This window comes from Dendropsophus ebraccatus, chromosome 1, assembly GCF_027789765.1.
Source record: "Dendropsophus ebraccatus isolate aDenEbr1 chromosome 1, aDenEbr1.pat, whole genome shotgun sequence".
Lineage (NCBI taxonomy): Eukaryota > Metazoa > Chordata > Amphibia > Anura > Hylidae > Dendropsophus > Dendropsophus ebraccatus.
Window position 1 is genome coordinate 18,992,850 of NC_091454.1, and position 22,970 is coordinate 19,015,819.

Consider the following 22,970-nt stretch of genomic DNA (forward strand, 5'->3'; position numbering starts at 1 on the left):
GCACAGAAACACATGTAATTTACAGGGGGTCACAGTGAGATCACATGACCCAACTGAAGGAAATTACTCCTAGGATTCTAATAAACAAATAAATATGGGGGGAAAAAGCGTAGCATATCAATAGTACATCGCCGGGGAAGCAGTGCCGCGTTCCTTTTATGGAACCACGGCCTGGTTCCCGCGCTCAAAGCCGGTTTATTATTGGGCAACGGCCCGGGCTGAAGCACTGCAGGCAGGGTGGCCTACCCCCAGTGGAAGAAAACCCCTGCCCCTCTGTAGTGCGGCTACATTGATTCTAACAGGGGTTTCCTCCCACTGGGGGAGGGCCGGCCACCACCAGTGCTTCAGCCCGGGCTGGAGCCTGGTAATAGACCTACACTGTGTGCGGGAACAGGGCTGCGTTTTAAAAAAAGGGCCGTGGCACTGCCTTGCCCATGCTGGCGCCGCTCTATTGATATGTTCCATTAAAAGCGAATGCACCTCGTAACACTCTTCACAGGGTGACCCATTGCTCCAACCCCAGTAAGATTATCCTCAGAAGAACCAACCAGCTATGAAGTTCAGGCTGGTTAAAGTTCTTTGCAACCATTCTCCACTCTGGTTCTCCATTGAGGGTCATAAATGTGAGAACCTACCAAGACCAATGTGGTTTTTGATACCAGATTTGAGTTTTACCACCACTCGTGGTGACTTCATCTTAGATTCTAATGGATTCAAATTCAAGTTTGGAGACTTCATCATCATAGTGTGATGATAGTTCATCATTTTCATGTATTTTTATTGAGACAGAGCTTTGATTTGTTACACACCTTATGACACTGAGCCGCTAGAATATCCTTGATTCCTGCCGATGACTCAGCGTTTGGGCACTTTTCAACTTTTTATCACATAATTTCCATTATTCGTCAGTTTTCCATGCCGTATCAGTTTCAATCTATATTCCATTTGCAAGTTTACTTCATTGACTTCAGAAATGCACTCACTATCTAATTTTCTCACTTTCTATTAGTTTCCGGGCTGAAATAATAGAAGCAATGCCAGCCCTGAAGGAAACAACACACGCTCAAGCTTTTGCGTCATCTCTTTGTATTAGTTCTACCAGTGGTTACAAAGTTTTCAGCTTTAGCATTTACATCATGTAATATTGGTGACTACTGGAAGGGCACCACTGTTGGTTCATGTAATATTGGTGAATACTGAATGGGGCACCACTGTTGGGTCATGTAATATTGGTGACTACTGGAAGAGCACCACTGTTGGGTCACATAATATTGGTGACTACTGGAAGGGCACCACTGTTGGGTCATGTAATATTGGTGACTACTGGAGGGGTACCACTGTTGGATCACGTAATATTGGTGACTACTGGAAGGGCACCATTGTTGGGTCACGTAATATAGGTGACTACTGGAAGGGCACCACCGTTAGGTCATGTAGTATTGGTGACTAATGGAAGGGCACCACCGTTAGGTCATGTAATATTGGTGACTACTGGAAGGGAACCACTGTTGGGTCATGGTGACATAGAGAATTCCCACTCGAAATGCTACATTGGCCATAGTGAGATGATCCTTTTGTTTTGTTGGGGTGACCAGTGACAATAGGAAATGCCATCATATCGGCTGTCATCTTTAATGATCTCCTCGAAATCTGAGACTGATTAGCCAATGGAAGAGTCCATGGTGCTTCACTATTTACCAGGCACAGAGAATCCCATTTTGTATCTGGTATTCTTGCCTGCTGCAGCTCAGTCCCATTCAAGTGAACTGGCTGAACCACTTGTAGTAGCTGGTATAGCCACTGCAAATTATATGGCACTATGCCTAGTGAGAAGGAGGATGCAGTGCTCAGTGCAGCACTGAAGTTCCTTCAATCAGCTGATGAAGTCGGGTTTGGAGAACGTTGCCAAACCCAAACAGTTCAGCAAGTCCGCTTAGCACTAGTGGTAGCAGTAAGGGGTGATACAGTCCCTCTTCTGCCACCAGTGGCTATATTGGGACCTGCAGGGCTACTCAACCCGGAGCACAGTTACATATACTAGCAATTCTGATCCTCCCCTGATGTCTATTCTATTGCATGTTAGCATTAGAATAGACAATGGGGAAGAAGCTTCTGTCTGTAATGTTGCAACAGTGTAGTAAGTAGGGCTAACTGTCAATCACAGCTCTTCCTGCTACTCTGTGCCACAGCTACAATATTGTAATGTGAATATGTATTAAAATAGACATTGGGGAGGATCAGTATCACTAATGCAGCATGCAGTTCTAGCCATATATAACTGTGCCATGGTCAAGACTTGTGCTAGCACAGCAGTGCCCAACACAGATGGGGCCATGTCACTGCTTACTACTGCCACCCAATGTAAAAAAAAAAATTTAGATTACATTTTCTTTAATAAGAGAGAGATATATATATATATATATATATATATATATATATATATATATATAAAACAAAGAAATTTAAAATAATAATAATAATAATAATAATAATAATAATAAAAATAGAAGAAGAAGAAGAAGACAAAAAGAAGACAAAGACGAAAAAGAAGAAGACTAATATGTTATTTACTGGAATACCCCTGTAAAGTCTGGAATTTTCCAAGGAAAACTAAAGTTTTTTTTTTTTAAATTCCTCACGTTACCCACTGGGGTGGTCAGGTCACCACCTGTTAATGGATCACTGCTGTAACGTATTGAGTGACATCACTGTATGGTGACAGGTAAACACAGATGCAATGGGGGGATCCAAACAGGAGGTTAGATAATGAAGTAAAAAAAAAAATGTTGGCGTTTTGAACTGAATTAGTTTTATTATTATTATTATTATTCTTGGAAATCCTTTTATTGGCAGCAACCTTCAGAATGGAGAAGAAAATGAAGCCATTGGTGGTCAATTAGATCCATGCAGATGCCCACGCCTATGGCTTCACTGGCCGTATGTGTGAGTTTCCTTATTAGCTCCCAGCAGCTGCATAGCCAGTAGCTCGCCGGTGCACTCAGCAGCCCGAGACCTGTCTTTTGCATAAAGAGCCAACAATTAGCATACCGCTCCGTGACCAACAACGGCAGCATTAAGATCTTTGTATTTTTAATTTAAAAAAATATATAATAGTAATCCCTTTCTGACGGGACGGATCACAAAACAAATAATTGCCTGGTCTGATGGGGTGTAGGGCGAGAAGAGGATTGTATTTTATCCCCGGCCAAATGACTTCAGATCCATCTTCCCGACGTAAAAACCATAATGATGTAGCAGCAAGACACCACTCGACAATGAAGCACCGTGAAATTTAAACCTTTTTCATGATAACCTTTGGAGTAGTAAATTAGAAGTTTTATGAAAATCATATTTCTTCTTAAGCGTCTTGGATTACGCAAGGTCTTCGGGGGGAGAAAAACAATTTTGACTTTTTAATGACGCGCTTTTATTATTGCCGGCTTTTGACAAACTAGGCTGAACTCGCTATTTCTTTTTATTCGTCTTTAATTTAGGAACCTTTTATCATGAGTTTGTTTACCGTAGTGTTCGCCAGTATGAGGTGGTAACTCTTCATTAGGGCCATCAAGGCTTCTTCAGGAAGGGGGGGGGTCTGACCTCTGGGGCTGAGTATGGACAAGCCAGTGTAAAGGCCCTATCAAACCAAGCGATTATTGGACGTATTTGGAACATTATGTGACAACGATCATCAGCTGATCATAAGTTTAAGTTTGGACCTAAAATAGTCAGGCGCCGACCGTGCATCACTACGTGTAATAGCAATGGGCAGCCGGCAGGTAACGATTGCCCAAACACCTGATACCTTACCTCTCCCCGCTCCCGGTCCTGTCTCCTGTGTTCTGCAGCTTCTCGGTCCCGGCGGCTCCATCGTCTGAGCGGCCTGTCAGCTGAAAGGCCGCTCAGCCAATCTCAGGCCGCGGCCGTCCTGTCCTGTGGTTGTCTAAGCTGCCTGGGAAGCTGCTGTTGGCAGGACTAGGAAGCTGTGGAGCACAGGAGAGAAAACTAGGAGTGGGGAGAGATAAGGTAACAGGTGTTTGGGCAAGGGCTGCATGGATATTGCTAACGATGTCCATGCAGCCCTTACTGCCCAATTATCGGACCATGTAATAGGTCCAGTAAACGAGCGCCGATCTAGCAGATTGGTGCTCATTTACTAAAATGATCAGGGCGTGTAATAGGACCCTAATGGTACTTTTACACGGAGCGATAATTCGCCCGATCGCATGATTAACAAGTTTGAATGAACAATGTTTTTTTATAACGATCAGCGTTTAGCCGGAACGATACATCGTACGGAAAAATCGTTTTGCGATCGCTTAAGCCTATCTCACACATAGGTGAAAACGTTGAAAGACTGTTTACACTGAACGATCTGCAAATTTTTTGCGAACGATCAACGATGATTTGAGAACATGTTGAAAGATCAAAATGAACGATTTCTCGCTCGTCGCTTGATCGTTCGCTGCGTTTACACATACGATTATCGTTCGAATTCTATCGTTATCGTGCAAATTCAAACGATAAATCGTTCCGTGTAAAAGGACCATAAGACTGATGAGTTATTCTAAAAGTAGCCATACACCTTCAATATCTGTCAACCAAATGATTGTTTAGTGGGACATCAGTGGCCTCATACACTTCATACTGTCATGGCAGGTTATATGGGGGCCTTCCAGGACTCCACCGACTCAATAGAGATAGGGGTAAGGTGCGATAAAATTTTCATAGGATCACCATAGTCTCTTTATACTCATAAACGTTCAGTCCTGTGTTCTCTATTGGGAGAGGGGGGAATGCCCTAGTGGTGGCTTATCAACAAATGGGTTGGTCAGTGAAGTTCTACCATGCCCAACCTCTATTTTCTGTCGGATTAGTCTGGGGAATCCCCCAGGAACTTTATACAGATGGTCAAATCCATCACAAAATAAGTAAAAAAAAAAATATGGGGACCTTTAGGGCGGGGTATTCTTTCCAGTCTGACACAGTGCTCTCTGCTGCCACCTCTGTCCATGTCAGGAACTATCCACAGCAGGAGAGGTTTTCTATGAGGATTTGCTACGCTCTGGACAGTTCCTGACATGGACAGAGGTGGCAGCAGAGAGCACTGTGTCAGACTGGAAACAATACACCCCTTCCTGCAGGACATATAGCAGCTGATAAGTATGGAAAAAAATTGATATTTTTTAAAGAGAAATAAATTACAAATCTATATAAATTTCTGAAACCAGTTGAATCGAAAGAAAAAGATTTACGCCGGTAAAAACAATAATACATTTTCTTCTTCTGTTTTTTAATAAAATAAGCCTTGGCTGCTAGAAATCCAATCTGTAATTTGCTCTTTTACATTTCTAGATCTCAGATTTCTAGTTAAATCACATCAATTTACCGTGATACCTATAAGAACATTACTTGCTTTCACACTCGCCTTCCAGGATTAAGTATAATGGTTTATGGAACCTCGTGGGATTAACCCAGTATGAACCCAAATAAACGAAATAAGTGTAGGGCCGGGCTCAGGGCCAAAGCCAGAAACCCTAGCAGAATATATTAGCTTTACAATATATAGAGGACTGGCAGTCTTGTATCTTGATGATTATTATTTGTTGTATTTGATGCTTATTTTTTTATTGGCTTATAGGGCCCACCTTTATACTGGGTATATGGACATAAGGGGGAGATTTATCAAGCATGGTGTAAAGTGAAACTGTCTCAGTTGCCCCTAGCAACCAATCAGATTCCACCTTTCATTTTCCAAAGAGTCTGTGAGAAATAAAAGGTGGAATCTGATTGGTTGCTAGGGGCAACTGAGCCAGTTTCACTTTACACCATGGGGGAGGTTTATCAAACATGGTGTAAAGTGAAACAGGCCAAGTTGCCCCTAGCAACCAATCAGATTCCACCTTTCATTCCTCACAGACTCTTTGGAAAATGAAAGGTGGAATCTGATTGGTTGCTAGGGGCAACTGAGCCATGTTTGATAAATTTCCCCCTATTTCCTTATCCTGAAAAATATCTTTTTGAGGCTGGAAAGTTCAGTTTCCTTTAATACATTTGACATTTCCCAAATTTCAACATTGAAAATTTATTAGAATATTACCATTTCCATTACACAGTTGACCAACCCAGGTAATGAACAAATAATATACAATTTTACAAAACATTCTTTAAAATGTACCTGGATGGATTTTCCTGTAAATGTAAAGTACTTAATGGTTATTTATGGTTTTCACAAAGACCCAGAGAGTCACCTATCACAGGGAACTACTGCGAGTCCGCGAGTTCCTTAGCTACAGGACTGAGCCGTCCCAATGGAAAATCCTAACTAGAGATGATCGTACAGGGCCGAGGTTCAGGTTCGTACGAAATGGGGTTGTCTTCTATTAGACCTGTGGGGCCCATGACCGAGTTCCAGCCAAGGCCCAATGGAGGACGTTACGATTAGAAATGATCGAACAGGGCCGAGGTTCAGGTTCGTACGAACCCAAACCATCAGCATTTGCCTTCCGTTTTGTGGGGAAGGTGGAGACAGCCCGAGTACTGCCTGGAAAACAGAAACACAGCCTAGGTCTCCACATTCCCCATGGAACGGAAGGCAGCAGGAGTCAAATGGCGATGGTTTGGGTTCTTACGAACCTGAACCTCGGCCCTGTTCGATCATTTCTAACCGTAACGTCCCCCATCGAGCCTTGCTGGAACTCGGTCATGGGCCCCACAGGTCTAATAGAAGCCAACCCCATTTGGAGTCCATTTGGGGCGAGGTGTTCAACAATAGAATACCAGTGGATTCCCCATTGGTCCTAGGTTTTGACTAAATAATGGGCTTTACAGGTGTAGCAGAAGTTAACCCCATCTTGAGGTGATTTTGGAGTCCACTTGCTGCTAGGGTCTATATCAACGGTGTCAAACTGGCTACCCTCCAGCTATTCCCAAACTACAATTCCCATCAAGCATTTAAAGCCAAAGCCGAGCAGGATGGGAATACTGTAGTTTTTGCACCAGCTGTAGAGCCACCAATTTGACACCCCTGGTCTATATCTTAGTCTTGGGATGGGGTGTTCACTAATAGAATACTAGACTGGGCCTAGGTTAAGACTCAATATTGCGCCTCACAGAAGCCAACCACATTTGGTGGTGACATTGGTACAGATCAGTAGGGTCTATTTCTTAATGTAGGGGCAAGATGTTGACTATAACATACATTGTCCTAAAGGGCCCCGTGCCCAAGAGAACCTGACCAAACCTGGTTAAACCATCTGTATGGCCTCCTTAACAGGAGACAATTTTGGGAGTCAAAAAGATCGGAAATGTTGAATTTCATTTGCCGATTATTTTGTTTTTGAGAAGATAAACCACAACTGTTTTTTGTCAACCAACTTAAACTTTGCTTATGTTGTAGGGTATATTGGAATGGAGGGCATAGATGAGGGCAACTCGAGTCCAAACATTCAGTATTTGATTACCAGTGGGCATTTCTGGGGGCATTCCTAGGTGAACAGGGGTAATTTCTTGAATTGGGGGTCAAAATGTTTGTATATGTCATGGGATCAAGATAAGGCATTGGTCACACTTCCCAAATAGGCATTTTTTGGCAATTTTGTGGGTGTTCCCAAGTCAAGGGGGCAAGTCTTAAATTATTCTATCCTGTGAACGGTAATTTAATCGTTATATCATATGCACATATGCCACTGACAGATAATGTTGGTGATGGTAAGGGGTCTGGCGTGATGGAAAATCACTGGGCAACCCCTTTGTTTCAGGAGAGATAAACCGCAGTGAGAGCAAACAAAAAAAAAATCATAGGATTCACTCCTGTGTATGGGGAGGATGGGAGCCTGTCAGGAAACATAACTGACAGCTGAACCATCATTCGCCTGTCAGTTATTGAAGGTGTATGGCCAGCTTAAAGGGGTTATCCAGCAAAAATCTTTGTCTTTCAAATCAACTGGTGTCAGAAGGTTATATAGATTTGTAATTTCCCATAATTATCAGCTGCTGTATGTCCTGCAGGAAGTGGTGTATTCTTTCCAGTCTGACACAGTGCTCTCTGCTGCCACCTCTGTCCGAGACAGGAACTGTCCAGAGCAGGAGAGGTTTTCTATGGGGACTTGCTACTGCTCTGGACAGTTCCTGACATGGACAGTGGTAGCAGCAGAGAGCACTGTGTCAGACTGGAAGTAAAACAACATTTCCTGCAGGACATACATCAGCTGATAAGTATGGGAAAACTTGAGATTTTTAAATAGAAGTACATTTCTGAAACCAGTTGATTTCAAAGAAAAAGATTTTCGCTAGATAACCCCTTTAAGGCAGCCATATTGAAAAACTAGTGATCCTTTGACTGTTCCATGTAAAAGTACCCAAACCTTAATGTGAACTTTTTCAGCATCTTTGCTCCTTTCTCACAGTAAATATTTCCTAAAAACAACCTAAGTGTCTGACTCTTAGCGGCTCGGCTCAGTGGTGACCCATAATAACAGGATTTTTTGTGCATCTAATGGCTGTAATTATCAGCAGGTGCTCAGTGTTCCTTACCCTCTCGGACTCTCTCGGAGACGGTGACCTATTTCCCAGCAGCGGGAGTGATCCGGGGGTCGGGTGGTAATCATGATCTGACCGCCATCTATCATAATTACCGTTATGTTATAGATCTGTAACCAGTGATTTCATTTACCATTACTGCCTATATGTCTGGTGTCGGCCGGGTCAGGGGGCAGATGGGAGATTTGATGTCTGTACATTACACTAAAAGCTTTTCTAGTTAGAAACAAAAATCACTAGTTTTAAACTCACTATTATGTAGTTACTGCTACTGCATAGGAAAGAGGAAGAAAAATTTTGGGAAACAATGTGTAACTTTAGAGCCACACCGCCATGTGCATAAAATATATATATATATATATATATATATATATATATATATATATATATTATAAATAAATCTATCTATATATATATATATATGATATAAGATAAATCAGACAAATCAGAGACAGAGCAGTTCTTAAAGGAGTACTCCAGAGGAAAAGGTTGTTTTTAAATTAACTGGTGTCAGAATGTTCCAGTACTTGTCAGCTGCTGTATGCTCTACAGCAGGGGTAGGGAACCTTGGCTCTCCAGCTGTTGCAAAAATACAACCCCCATCATTTCTGTACAGCCAAAGCTTTGGCTGTCCAGGCATGATGGGAGTTGTAGTTTTGCAACAGCTGGAGATTCAAGGTTCCCTTCTCATGTTCTGCAGAAGTGGTGAATTCTTTCCAATCTGGCACAATACTCTCTGCTGCCACCTCTGTCCATGTCAGGAACTGTCCAGAGCAGGAGAGGTTCTCTATGGGGATTTGCTGCTGCTCTGGACAGTTCCTGACATGGACAGAGGTGGCAGCAGAGAGCACTGTCTCAGCCTGGAAAAAATCCATCACTTCCTGAAGCACATACAGCAGCTGATAAGTACTGGAAGACTGGATATTTTTAAATAGAAACCATTTACCAATCTATATAATTTTCTGCCACGAGTTGATTTGAAGAAATTTTTTCTCCAGAGTACCCCTTGAAACGGCTCACCTAGGCTTAGAAAAACATGGCCACTTTCCTCCAGAATCAGCACCATTCTTGTCCTCAGTTTGCCTATGGTACAGCAGCTCAGTTTCCTTGTAGTGAGTGGAGCTTAATTGCAATACCACACACAACCTGAGGACAGGGGTGGCACTGTTTTTCAAGAAAGTGTGCTTTTCCTAGTCCTGGAGACCTCTGCTGTCAAACAATATAACATCATGTTAAAAAAAAAAAAAGTCTGTAGACGCCTACGATAATGTCACATGACTAACGAGCTACAAAGACTTTGGAATTGCAAGGGTTTCCATAAATGATGGAGAATATATTCGGCTATATTACAGCTCGCTGCCGTTTGCTGACAGTTTCAAGGTTATTTTCTGGATCACGGATGCGGCTGAACATTATTTCATGTCGCTGCATAAACATACTAAATTCTGCCGATCAAGGAGAAAATTTAAGTCTCCCACTGGCTGCAAATGCAGCGTCAATGTAAAGATATAGAGCGAGAACCAATGGCTCATGTGACTGCAGCTGATAAGTGTGTCCCAGTGATTTATCTATCTACATTGTTATTCTCTTAAAGGGGTTGTCTATTGTCTATTTGGGAATTTCAGATTAACATGTGGAGTTCCTCTGTTTAGGATGGGAAGAGTGTCTCTCACTCTGGAGGTCCTGTCCTGTCCTATATCCTAAAGGCATCCTATGACTTTGAAAGGGGTACTCCAATTTCCAGTCTTCCAGTACTTATCAGCTGCTGTATGTCCTGCAGGAAACTGTGTATTCTTTCCAGTCTTCCAGTGCTTATCAGCTGCTGTATATCCTGCAGGAAGTGGTGTATTCTCTTCAGTGTGACACAGTGCTCTCTGCTGCCACCTCTGTCCATGTCAGGAACTGTCCAGAGCAGCAGCAAATCCCCATAGAAAACCTCTCCTGCTCTGGACAGTACCTGACATGGACAGAGGTGGCAGCAGAGAGCACTGTCAGACTGGAAAGAATACACCACTTCCTGCAGGACATACAGCAGCTGATAAGTACTAGAAGACTTGATTTTCTTTCTTTTTTTTCTGTTTTAATAGAAACAATTTACAAATCAATATAACTTTATGACACCAGTTGATTTGATATATTTTTTTTTTGCTCTCAGGAGTTCCCCTTTAACTACTAATTGTATATTGCTGAGGTTTATTATTGCTACTGTCATTCTTTACTTTTACTTTTATCATTAGTTTATATTGTTCTTTTATATGTTGCATTTTTTATTATTATTATTATTATTATTAATATGTCTATTACTATTATGGTATAGTTTAATTATTATTATTATTATTATTATTATTATTATTATTATTATTATTATTATTATTACCATCATTGTATAGTTTACATTTTATATTATTATTACTTTATGTTATAGTTTGTATATTATATTATTATTATTTATTATTATTTATTATTATTATTATTATTATTATTATTATTATTATTATTATTATTATTATTTATTGTTATTATTATATAATTAGCATATTATAAGTGCTCTTTTTATTAGTTCCTATACTGTTTCCTTATCTCTGGTATATTACTATTACTATCCTTTCCGTTGCATTTTGCCCACTATTATTAGCCCCCTCACTCCATGATGTCCCATTATCCCCCCGATCTGCTCCTCTTCCTGTCCGAGCGGCCCCCTGACATTGGAGCGATCCTCTGCCCTGCACATGTATAGTCACACCAAAGCCTTTTAAAGATCTTATGTCATGTAGGCCCTGCCTGCGAGTCTCCATTGGCTGACGGCGGAGGGGAGTAAAGCTGTATTACTTGAGAGCAGCTTCAGGGATTTCTGTGGGATTGCCCACTAGTGCAGCAGCAGCTGCTGATGCTGCTCCGTATCACAGCTCCGCAACCTAAAAAAAAAAGAGAGAGAGACAGAGAGAGAGCTCCTCCAGCAGATATCACCCACATAGATACTGGCGAGAGTTCTCAGCCATTGCAAAGTCTTCTTTAGGTGATGCCAATAGGATTTTTAGTTCTTAGGAAACTTCTAGTTTGACCATATTCTATTGTGTCATCCCATTATTATCTGGAGACGGAGGGCAGCCCCCCCTTATCACCCCCCCTACCTACCCACTCCTCTCCTTCTTCCCTCCCTACCCTCCTCCTGGAACTCTGGAGGCAGCATCCCAGCCTGTGACTCTCTCATTAGGACAGTGACAGCCGGCTAGTAGTGTCTATTTTTTTGGACCGTGTGCCGGATTTAATGCTGAGAGATGCAAAACAATAGCTCCGGGAAGGCTGAAGCTAAAGACTATGGAAAAGTCGAGTAGCGAAGACTCTTCTATACACCGAAGTCCGTCTGTGGACAGCAGGGACTCAGCTAAACCTTCTACCTCAAGCAGGGAATTTGGTAGAGGATTCACAGCCGGAGCGTTTTATGGCAATGCAGGATCTCGTACACAGAGCCATAATAGTGGCGTAAAGAAGGACAAGTACCCTGCACCCAAAGGAGGCAAATATGTGGTCTTTTACCTGGATCTATCCTTTGTTTTTCTTCTAGAATTTAAGAAGTGCAACATGGCGAGAGGCTGTCTGTGTTGTTTGAAATACATGATGTTCCTCTTCAACTTGATATTTTGGGTGAGTCCATCTACATTTTACTTTTCCCAGACATTGGCAGTTGAGCAAATTCAAATTTTACGATTTGAAAATTTTGGTAAAATTTTTATGCATTGAATTCACGTTTTCGAGTTGGAGCCTGGAGCCGGTTTAACTAGTTCTTGTCCAACTTCAAAAAAAAAAAAGACGTAGATACCGATATCTTCCGAATCCATAGGTTATAAGTCGTGTGTTGCCATGTGTTGTTAGCTATTGAGCAGAGTGATATGTAGGGATAATCCTATACTGTATACCCGATGGGTACGGGACACATTTATTAAGTCTTTACGTGTTACCGGCTGAGATAACTTTAGTAATGGGGGGGGGGGGGGCATGCTGTTATAATATAGGAGGATGCAGTAAGATAAGGACTGGGGGGGGGGGCAGGTATTGGCCATGAATGGAGGGGGACGTATACTTGGGCTATAGGCAAAATTCGGAATTTGTAAGTTAACTCTGGTATACTATATAACAAGTGACAAACTCAGCTCTGCTGCATCTGAACAATATCAGCCCTGCTACAAACTGGCTTGACTGCAGAGTGATAGGGGGTACTTGGCAGAGAAAGGGTTAATGAACTGTAATCCCCACCACCACCACCTTATCTCCTCCTCTTCTCTCCTATATAAACCAGGCGGTGCAGCAGTGGCGGTTCTGCACACAGCTCACACTAATCAGAAAAAGATAGATGTCCATATGCCGCATTATTAGCCCCTGTGTGGCACTTTATCTCATCGATTACCCTGGCACAGTCTGCAAGTATATATATATATATATATATATATATATATATATATATGGTTTATATGGATGATGAGATATTATAGCGCCAACATATTCCATAGCGCAGCGCAAGGAATGCCCATACATTACATCCAGTCCCCATAGGGTTGGCAGACTAATGAGTGTGAGCTCAGTGAACCGTCGGCTTCGGTCGCTCTTTGCCCCTAGCTTTCCCCATGGCTTTTATGTGAATAATTATATCTATGGGGACATAAAATACATAGAAAAAGAATATTCGGCAGTTTCTTCCAGAACAGGAGAAATGATCAAAGATTCTCGGAGTTTCCCCCCCCCCCCCCCCTGGGATATATTCCAGCTATGTTAACTATTTGGATTCCTGATGTTTGATGTTTGGGTTTTTATATCGTATGGATTTCGAGGGGATGTTGTTTGTTCTGCTGCAGTGTATCATCAGTTGTGGAGTTTAGAAAAAGATTTTCCCGTAGATAACGGTGCAAAAAACGACTCTTTTTTTGTTGTAAAGAACGTCCTGCATGACACAGAGAGCTCATTGATTTCAATAGGAGCGGTGTAATACTTCATTTCTCCTGTGGTGGCACTGTGGGGAAACTGAAAACGTGCTTCTGACTTCCCTGAAGAGTTGATGGCTGCAGGTATCACCAGTGGGAAAGCATTGATTGACTAAAAGTCAGAGAGGATAACCCCTTTAAATTGATTAAAGGGGGAACACACTTTTATTGCTTACTTAAAGGGATTATCCAGGATTAGAGAAACATAGCAGCACGTCACCTGTCTGCAGATTGTGTGCGGTATTATATATATGTGACTTAAAGGGAAACTCCAGCAAAAATCTTTTCCTTTCAAATCAATTGGTTTCAGAAAGTTATATAGATTCCAGTACGTATTAACTGCTGTATGTCCTGCAGGAAATGTTGTTTTCATATAAACATAGAAACATAGAAGATTGTCGGCAGAAAAAGACCACTGGGTCCATCTAGTCTGCCCTTTTAGTATTTCCATTCTTATTATCTTAGGATAGATATATGTTTATCCCAGTGTGACACAGTGCTCTCTGCTGCCACCTCTGTCCATGTCAGGAACTGTCCAGAGCAGCAGGGGTTTTCTATGGAGATTTGCTCCTGCTCTGGACAGTTCTTTCTAGGACAGAGGTGGCAGCAGAGAGCACTGGGTCACACTGGAGAGAATACACCACTTCCTGCAGGACAAACAGCAGCTGGTAAGTACTGGAAGACTGGAGATTTTTAAATAGAAGTAAATTAAAAATCCATAGAACGTTCTGAAACCAGTTCATTTGAAAGAAAAAGATTTCCGCTGGAGTATCCCTTTAATGATACTGAGCTGCATTACCATGCACAAACTGAGGACAAGGGTGGCACTGTTTCTTGGAAGACAGCATCTATGTTTTGTTTAAATGAATGCATAGAGTTGAGTTGAGATTTTGAGGGAGTCATACCTAGACTTTCCTTTTGTTAGTTCGTGCCCTTAAAGGGGTATTCAGATTTAAAAAAATAAATAAATATATATATATATATATATATATCCTTTCCATGGGATCCTATTAAACTGGAGGGGGGCTGATCCCTGGGAATGCAGGAACATTGGGGGGGAGATTTATCAAACTGGTGTAAAGTGAAACTGGCTCAGTTGCCCCTAGCAACCAATCAGATTCCACCTTTCATGCCTCACAGACTCTTTGGAAAATGAAAGGTGGAATCTGATTGGTTGCTAGGGGCAACTGAGCCAGTTTCACTTTACTCCATGTTGGATAAATCTCCCCATCACTGTCTAAAGCATGGTTTTCGTATAGTAACTACTCTCACATTTCCCCTCCGTATTGGGGTGGGCTCTTGTGTCTGTGAGATTGCTGCGTACCATCTGCCGTCCCTTCTTATACAGATTAGACTTGTCTGAGCTCAGGTCGAACGCTTATGGCTTTTAATTATGATGCCAGGGGTTTCGATCTATACCAAACAAGGCGTATATACGAGGCTGCGTAGGCTCGGATTAAGTACCACAGGACGGGGGTCCATGTGCTTCTGCGCAGACTGCTGGCACCACGTGGTCACTCGAGTCCTGTGATCACACTGTAAAGGGTGTTCGTGGTACAAGAATTTCTGGCATCTCCTGATTGGCTACATGACACCGGCGCTCCCAGCTGGTAGTTACGCACTTACTTAAGTAGTCAAGACTTTGTATGTAAATGTATTTAAGGGGGCACTGAAGGGTCTGGCTTGTAAGGACAGCTTCTTATAAGAGTCCAGGCCAAGGATTGCCAGGCCAAGGAGGCCGCTCAGGCTACAAAAATAAATGTTGAAGCTACTACCAGACACCTCTCTCTTAAAATATGAAAGGTATAAATGCAATACCAAAAGTACACAATAGTGCGCCAATAGTGAACAAGTCAGTAACACTAGTAAGCGCTCACAAGTAAACTTGCTCACTTCAGTCGTTTTTGCTCACCAGGGTGATTGAGTGGACGAACAGACCAAGCGTTTCCAGACCAAAGGGTCCAATCTGATCCCAAAACGCGTCATCTGTTTTTGCATTTAATAAAAATAAAAAAGATTCTGTTATCATCATGGTCTCTTCATCACCAAGCTAATCTCGAAACGCATTGAGACAATTTTTTAGATCATCATTGTGAAGAGACCGATCCAGTCTTGAAACGCGTTATTTGCGCATTTATTAATGAAGTTTTACGGTGCCTTCATCTGATGAAGAGACCAATCCAGTTTGGAAACATGTCATTTGTTTGTGCACTTAATAAAAAAAAAAAAAAAGATTGTTATCATCATGGCCTCTTCACCTGATCGACCCAGTCTCGAAACGCGTTGCCTATGCACTTAATATACAATACTCTGTTATCAGCATGGTTTCTACACCTGATGAAGAGACCAATCCAGTCTTAAAATGCACTGAACACATAAAAAAAAACTTTCTGTGATTATCATGGTGCCTTCATCTGATGAAGAGACCGATTCAACCTTGAAACGCGTTGTCTGAGCTCTTAATAAAAAAGCTGTAATGATCATGGTCTCTTCCTCTGATGAATATTGAAATGCATTGTCTGCAGCTTCTGTTATCATGGTCTTATCACCCGATCAGTTCAGTCTCGAAACGCGTTGTCTGTGCACTTAGTAAAGAATACCCTGGTTATCATCTTAGTAATAATATCTCCATGCTCAAAACACGTCTGGGTCAGTTAATATCCAACTTTCTTGGTCCCTCTCTCCTCCAATATGGGAATAGCCAGGGGGGGGGGGGGAATGACATGCTGCCATATACATTAGATAGTTATCAAGTCCAGTGGGGGGCATTGTTGGGGGGGGGTCTATATTGATTTGGAGGGAGGGGGTCACTGTAAAAGGGGTTGTCCAGCGAAAATCGAAATCAGAAAGTTATATAGATTTGTAATTTACTTCTATTAAAAAATATCAAGTTTTCTGTACTTATTAGCTGCTGTATGTCCTGTAGGAAATGTTTTATTTTCAGTCTGAGACAGTGCTCTCTGCTGACATCTCTGGCCGAGACAGGAACTCCGTCTCGGGTTTTATATGAATCCCCATAGAAAACCTCTCCTGCTCTGGACAGTTCCTGTCTCGGCCAGAGATGTCAGCAGAGAGCACTGTGTCAGACTGAAAATAAAACATTATTTCCTGCATGACATACAGCAGCTGATAAGTATGGGAAGACTTGAGATTTTTTAATAGAAGTAAATTACAAATCCATATAACTCTCTGATATCAATTGATTTGAAAGAAAACTGATTTTTCGCTGGACAACCCCTTAAAGTGGGGTTGCCTACATTGATTTGTTATGGAGGCTCTCCTGCCACAGTCTATATGGTTGATGGAGTAGTTATTATTCCCACTCCGGTTTCCCTCCAGGATAAATGCTCAGCTGTGCTGCCATTGACATACAGGTGACAGAAACCAATGTAGGAATTAGAGAGGGTGTGCGGCAGCTACAGATGAGGTTATTTGTAAGCAGAGGAGACAGCGCCGGCAGCCAAATGCCACTCCGCTGGACAATGACTTACAGTTCTTCACCATGCAAGACTAAACAATCATATATAGCTGTGTATATACACCATAGATTATACATAGGGCTATTATTGTATCTAATACTAAGAACAAAGCTAAACGTTAAAAAAAACGATTGGGTTATGCAGGATTAGAACTTTGCAGAATAGCGCCACACCTGTCCACAGACTGAGTGTGGTACTGCAGTCTAATACTATTGACTGCAATGGAGCTGAACTAAAAGTTATGGAGAAAAGTGGAGCCATTCAATGTGTTCACATATCTGTTTTTTATTTTTTTGTTGCATTTTGCTGCATTTTAAGGAATTTGTCATTTGCATTTTTCATGCAGCCAGATGTTACTGAAAAGCCCATAGTGCATTATTAAACACCATATACATATTTTATACTTTTTTTATACTATATACTCTATATATCACTTTTCTATAGTCTTCTCTATGGGAGTTGAAATAGGGCAGAAAAAAAACACTTGTGTTAGAAAGTAAAAAAAAAAAAAAAGTGAAAACATCAAAGAAGTGTGAAAACCTAAAGAGTTAGTATATGAAAAAAGTGTACCCCCCCCAAAAAAAAAGAGCTACTCTTGAGTCTAGTATTGTATATGAGCCTTATTAATGGGGCTAAGTTGCAATACCAGAAACAGCCTGTGCACACGAGTGGCGCTGTTATTGGTACAAAAGAAAATAAAGTTACTCTATTCTTATAACACTGTACTAGTGAGAATTATACTGAAAACTCTTAAAATAACTATCAATGACCCAATATATTCTGAAGATCAGGTACAAATCTTATAAATTCTATATAAAATTATATTATAATAGAACGTGATCAAAAATATTTACAGATTAGAAAGCAGGATACTTTTTTTTTTGTTAGAAACAGCGCCATTCCTGTTTATAGGTCATACTCGGTATTGCAGCTCAGCCCTATTTGCATAAATGGGGCTTAGCTCGAATACTAGGAAAGACCTATACACAAGGGTGGCGCTGTTTTTGGTTAAATAAAAAAAATATATATTCATTTGTATTAAGCTATTAATGATAGAGACTAATATTAATAATATTACTAATAATAATTATACTTAAAAAAAACTTTAAATGACCCAATGTATTCTGCAAATCAGACCGATACAGAATCTCTATATAAGAATTCTAGATAAATTCTTATGTTTTATTCTAATAGAATGTGATAGAAAAAAAAATTGTACAAATGTTTTATTTTACTGTAAGAAACAGCGCCATTCATTTTCTATAGGTCATATCTGGTATTGCAGCTAATCCCCATACACATAAATAAGGGCTTAGTTGCAATACCACAAACAGCCTATGTACAAGGTGGCGCTGTTTTGGGGGAAAAAAGTAAAAAAAATAAATAAAAATAAACTAGAACACCCTTCCCTTCCCTAAATACTATAAAGTGCGCACTCTCTAAGGAATTCTCAAACAACGTCCATGACAGATGCAGCTGCTCCAAGATCATCCCTGCAATAACAATATGGTGATGCAGTGTTGGGGAGGGGGGAGAACAGCTGTCCCTGGGGGTCAGAAAAAAAAGAAAAAAAAAACACAAGCGTGGCTCGGTCACTACAGGTGTAAATTGTGTTTGACTGAAAGACAACAGGTGGAGGGTCGTCCATGGCGTGTGTGGTCGTAGGTTGTATTAGTTTCACCTTAAAGTGGGTCAGTTCCACCTTAAAGAAACAGTCCACCTTAAAAAGTTTCCCATCCCTTTAGTCCCCCCCCCCTGACTGGTTTAGTTTCAACAGCTGGTTATGATCTCTCTATCAGGTTGAGCTCATGCACAGCGAGGCCTTGATGTCACGTCAGGGGACGACCAGAATAGCAGAGCTGACTAACACTACAGCCGCTGCTCGGCTCCCCACGGAAATGACCAATGACGACTTATTTCCCCCCGGTATAAAATCTATTTAAGGTTTTATTTTAGCCAACGCTAATGCAATTTGAGAATAGAAAATTTTCCCCCTCGAAAATTGTTAATCCTCAGTGTGGGAATTTATCGCTGTTTTTTTTTCTGTTTTTTTTTCGCACCAGCAGGAACGTATAGGAAGTTTTGTGATTTATTGCCGTAATTTTACAGCTCACCCGACTTTAATTAACTATTGCTTCTTCATTACCGCAATTTCACAGCAAAGACATAAATCATATTTTCGGGATCCCGTTTCGTGTAATGAATCACCCCGTTTGATGTAAGTGCGGGTAATGGGATATAGCTATACAGCTGTGATGGGAAGGGGGCGGCATCCGGGTCCTTAGAGGGTCAGTCAGAGGGATAGGGAGTCATTTCTCATATAGTGATCAGAGGGGAGTGCAGTCACGTAGTATATGTAGTGAGCGGGGTGCGATCAGAGTGTAGTGAGTACATTAGTCTATGGAGTGATCAGGGTGGGATTAGAGTGTAGTGAGTACATTACAGTCTATGGAGTGATCAGGGTGGGATTAGAGTGTAGTGAGTACATTACAGTCTATGGAGTGATCAGGGTGCGATCAGAGTGTAGTGAGTACATTACAGTCTATGTAGGAGCACAGTGAGATCAGAGTGTAGTGAGTACATTACAGTCTATGTAGGAGCAGGGTGCAATCAGAGTGTAGTGAGTACATTACAGTCTATGGAGTGATCAGGGTGCGATCAGAGTGTAGTGAGTACATTATAGTCTATGGAGTGATCAGGGTGCGATCAGAGTGTAGTGAGTACATTATAGTCTATGGAGTGATCAGGGTGCGATCAGAGCGTAGTGAGTACATTACAGTCTATGTAGGAGCAGGGTGCAATCAGAGTGTAGTGAGTACATTAGTCTATGGAGTGATCAGGGTGCGATCAGAGTGTAGTGAGTACATTATAGTCTATGGAGTGAGCAGGGTGCGATCAGAGTGTAGTGAGTACATTACAGTAACACACTCCATGTAGCGCGCACATTGCAGTCACACAGTCCATATAGCGTGCACAGTGCAGTCACACAGTCCATATAGCGTGCACAGTGCAGTCACACAGTCCATATAGCGTACACAGTGCAGTCACACAGTCCATATAGCGTACACAGTGCAGTCACACAGTCCATATAGCGTACACAGTGCAGTCACACAGTCCATATAGCGTACACAGTGCAGTCACACAGTCCATTTAGCGTACACAGTGCAGTCACACAGTCCATATAGCGCACACAGTGCAGTCACACAGTCCATAGAACGTGCACAGTGCAGTCACACAGTCCATATAGCGTACACAGTGCAGTCACACAGTCCATATAGCGTACACAGTGCAGTCACACAGTCCATATAGCGTGCACAGTGCAGTCACACACTCCACAGAGCGCGCACAGTGAAGTCACACAGTCCATATAGCGTACACAGTGAAGTCACACAGTCCATATAGCGTACACAGTGAAGTCACACAGTCCATATAGCGTACACAGTGCAGTCACACAGTCCATATAGCGTACACAGTGCAGTCACACACTCCACAGAGCGCGCACAGTGAAGTCACACAGTCCATATAGCGTACACAGTGAAGTCACACAGTCCATATAGCGTACACAGTGAAGTCACACAGTCCATATAGCGTACACAGTGCAGTCACACAGTCCATATAGCGTACACAGTGCAGTCACACAGTCCATATAGCGTACACAGTGCAGTCACACAGTCCATATAGCGTACACAGTGCAGTCACACAGTCCATATAGCGTACACAGTGCAGTCACACAGTCCATATAGCGTACACAGTGCAGTCACACAGTCCATATAGCGTGCACAGTGCAGTCACACAGTCCATAGAACGTGCACAGTGCAGTCACACAGTCTTTCTGGAAGCATTGCCCACAACTATAAGAAAACATCTCCTCGGTTGCAGCACTTGTTGGTTTTCTATTTGCCGCAGGGACAGATTACATATAAAAAAAAAAGCACCACCGCCGCCACCATACACCCGGGGCCTATCAGGGTGCGGAGATTTATTTGAGGCTCCTGTGACAGTTCTCATTCTCTCCTGACAGCGCTCTGAGGACTATAGCCGGCATCCTCCTTCCCCTGCAGTACGGTACTTACTATCAGGTGTTTTCTACTGATGCAGAAAGTGATACGCCGAGAGATTTACAGATTGCTGAGCTTGTAGATGTGTACACAGGAAGTCTGGGAGGGAATAATCTATTGCTGGGGGATGGCGGCACAAATACTCACCGCCTGCCATTGCATTCTCTTCTGAAGTCGTATTTCGGGATGGTTATTAGAGTGGCTTTCACACTTTTACATTGGAAAGTGCCCTGTAAGGTCCATGAGCACGTGCACTGTAGGATTACACCATTGCGACTATGAATGGGGACAGGGACAGGGACTTATCTGTATCCTGATTACTTTTTGTATGGTGCTTGTGTGGTGTATACTGTATTGTGGTGTTATTTGAGCCCTACATGGCGGTTTTATCAAAGCACTGTATGGTGGTATTATTTTATTACTGTCTGGGGTATTATTTTAGTATGTATAGTGATATTATTTGAGCACTATATGGCGGTACTATTTGTGCACTGTGTGGACGTTATAGTTCTAATATTTGATCAGTATATGGTAGTATTAATTAAGCACTGTATGGTGGTATTATTTTAGCACTGTGCGGGGGTACTTTTTGAGCAATATATGGTGGTTATTTGTGCACTGTGTGGTTTTAGTATTTGAGCACTTTATAGTCACTGTATGGTAATATTTTAGGACTGCATTGTGGTAATATTTGATCACTATATGGTGGTATTATTCGAGCACTGTGTGCTGGTATTTAGTATGTACAGTGTTATTATTTTAGCACTGTTTGGTGGGACCATTTGTGCACTGTGTGGTGTGAGTATTTGAGCACTTTATGATGCTTTTATTTTAGCAGGGTATCGTGGTAGTATTTGAGCACTGTATGGCAGTAGTATTTTCACACTGTATTGTTACATTTAAGCACTGCATGATAATAGTATTTGAGCCCTGTATAATGGTAGTATTTGTGAACTGTGTGGGGGTAGTATTTGAGCACTGGATTGTTATATTGTCTGTGCACTCCATGGTGGTATTATTGGAGCACTGTATAGCTTTATTATCTGAGCACTGCATGGTGGTATTATTATTGGAGCACTGTATAGCTTTATTATCTGAGCACTGCATGGTGGTATTATTATTGGAGCACTGTATAGTTGTATTATCTGAGCACTGCATGGTGGTATTATTATTGGAGCACTGTATAGTTGTATTATCTGAGCACTACATGGTGGTATTATTATTGGAGCACTGTATAGTTGTATTATCTGAGCACTGCATGGTGGTATTATTATTGGAGCACTGTATAGTTGTATTATCTGAGCACTGCATGGTGATAGTATTGGAGCACTGTATAGTATTATCTGAGCACTGCATGGTGGCATTATTTGAACACTGTATTGCGGTGTTATTTGAGCACTCCATGATGTCATACATTAGGTATAGGTATAGTAGTTATAGTATTTTGCACCATACTATGTAATACAAAATTAGACACTATACGGTATGTATATTTATATAGCCTATGACCTGACACAATATCTCACATTGAGTTGGCATCTAAAGAATAGTGAAAAGACGTTATGGGGGTCTTGGGTGTAAGTATAAGGATTTGGACATACAACAGATAGTCAATGAAGAAATGACATGAGATGGGAATGAGATAAGGCGCCATATGCCTGTAACAGCACGGGGGGGGGGGACATCAGTTTAGGACGGGATGAGACTATCTGGTTATATCAGGCCACCGTTTCCTTTCCTTTTCCATAATAAACTCATCAGATTTACACTTTCTAGTAGTTGTGATGTATATTTATAGATGCACGGTATAATATATTTATACCGTATCGTCATTTGTCTCCATTGAGGTCTTGCATTATATCTACTTGGAGGAATCCCAGTAAACAGCAGAGCCTTAAGACACACAGCTCAATCTCCTC

General features: G+C 41.7%; 1 protein-coding gene across 7 annotated transcripts in view; it reads left to right on the forward strand.

Moving 5' to 3' along the window:
* TSPAN9 (tetraspanin 9) overlaps nt 1-22,970 on the forward strand; it is a 352,108-nt gene that overhangs the window by 200,502 nt on the left and 128,636 nt on the right. For 5 of the 7 annotated variants that reach the window (XM_069968581.1, XM_069968550.1, XM_069968557.1 and 2 more), the window contains exon 5: nt 12,104-12,183. In XM_069968581.1, coding sequence (XP_069824682.1) covers nt 12,121-12,183 — 63 coding nt within the window. In that variant the 5' untranslated portion in view covers nt 12,104-12,120. Of the gene's footprint in view, nt 1-6,107; nt 6,127-11,462; nt 12,184-22,970 lie in introns of those variants that run through there. The other 2 variants (XM_069968589.1, XM_069968543.1) reach the window with 2 other exon arrangements.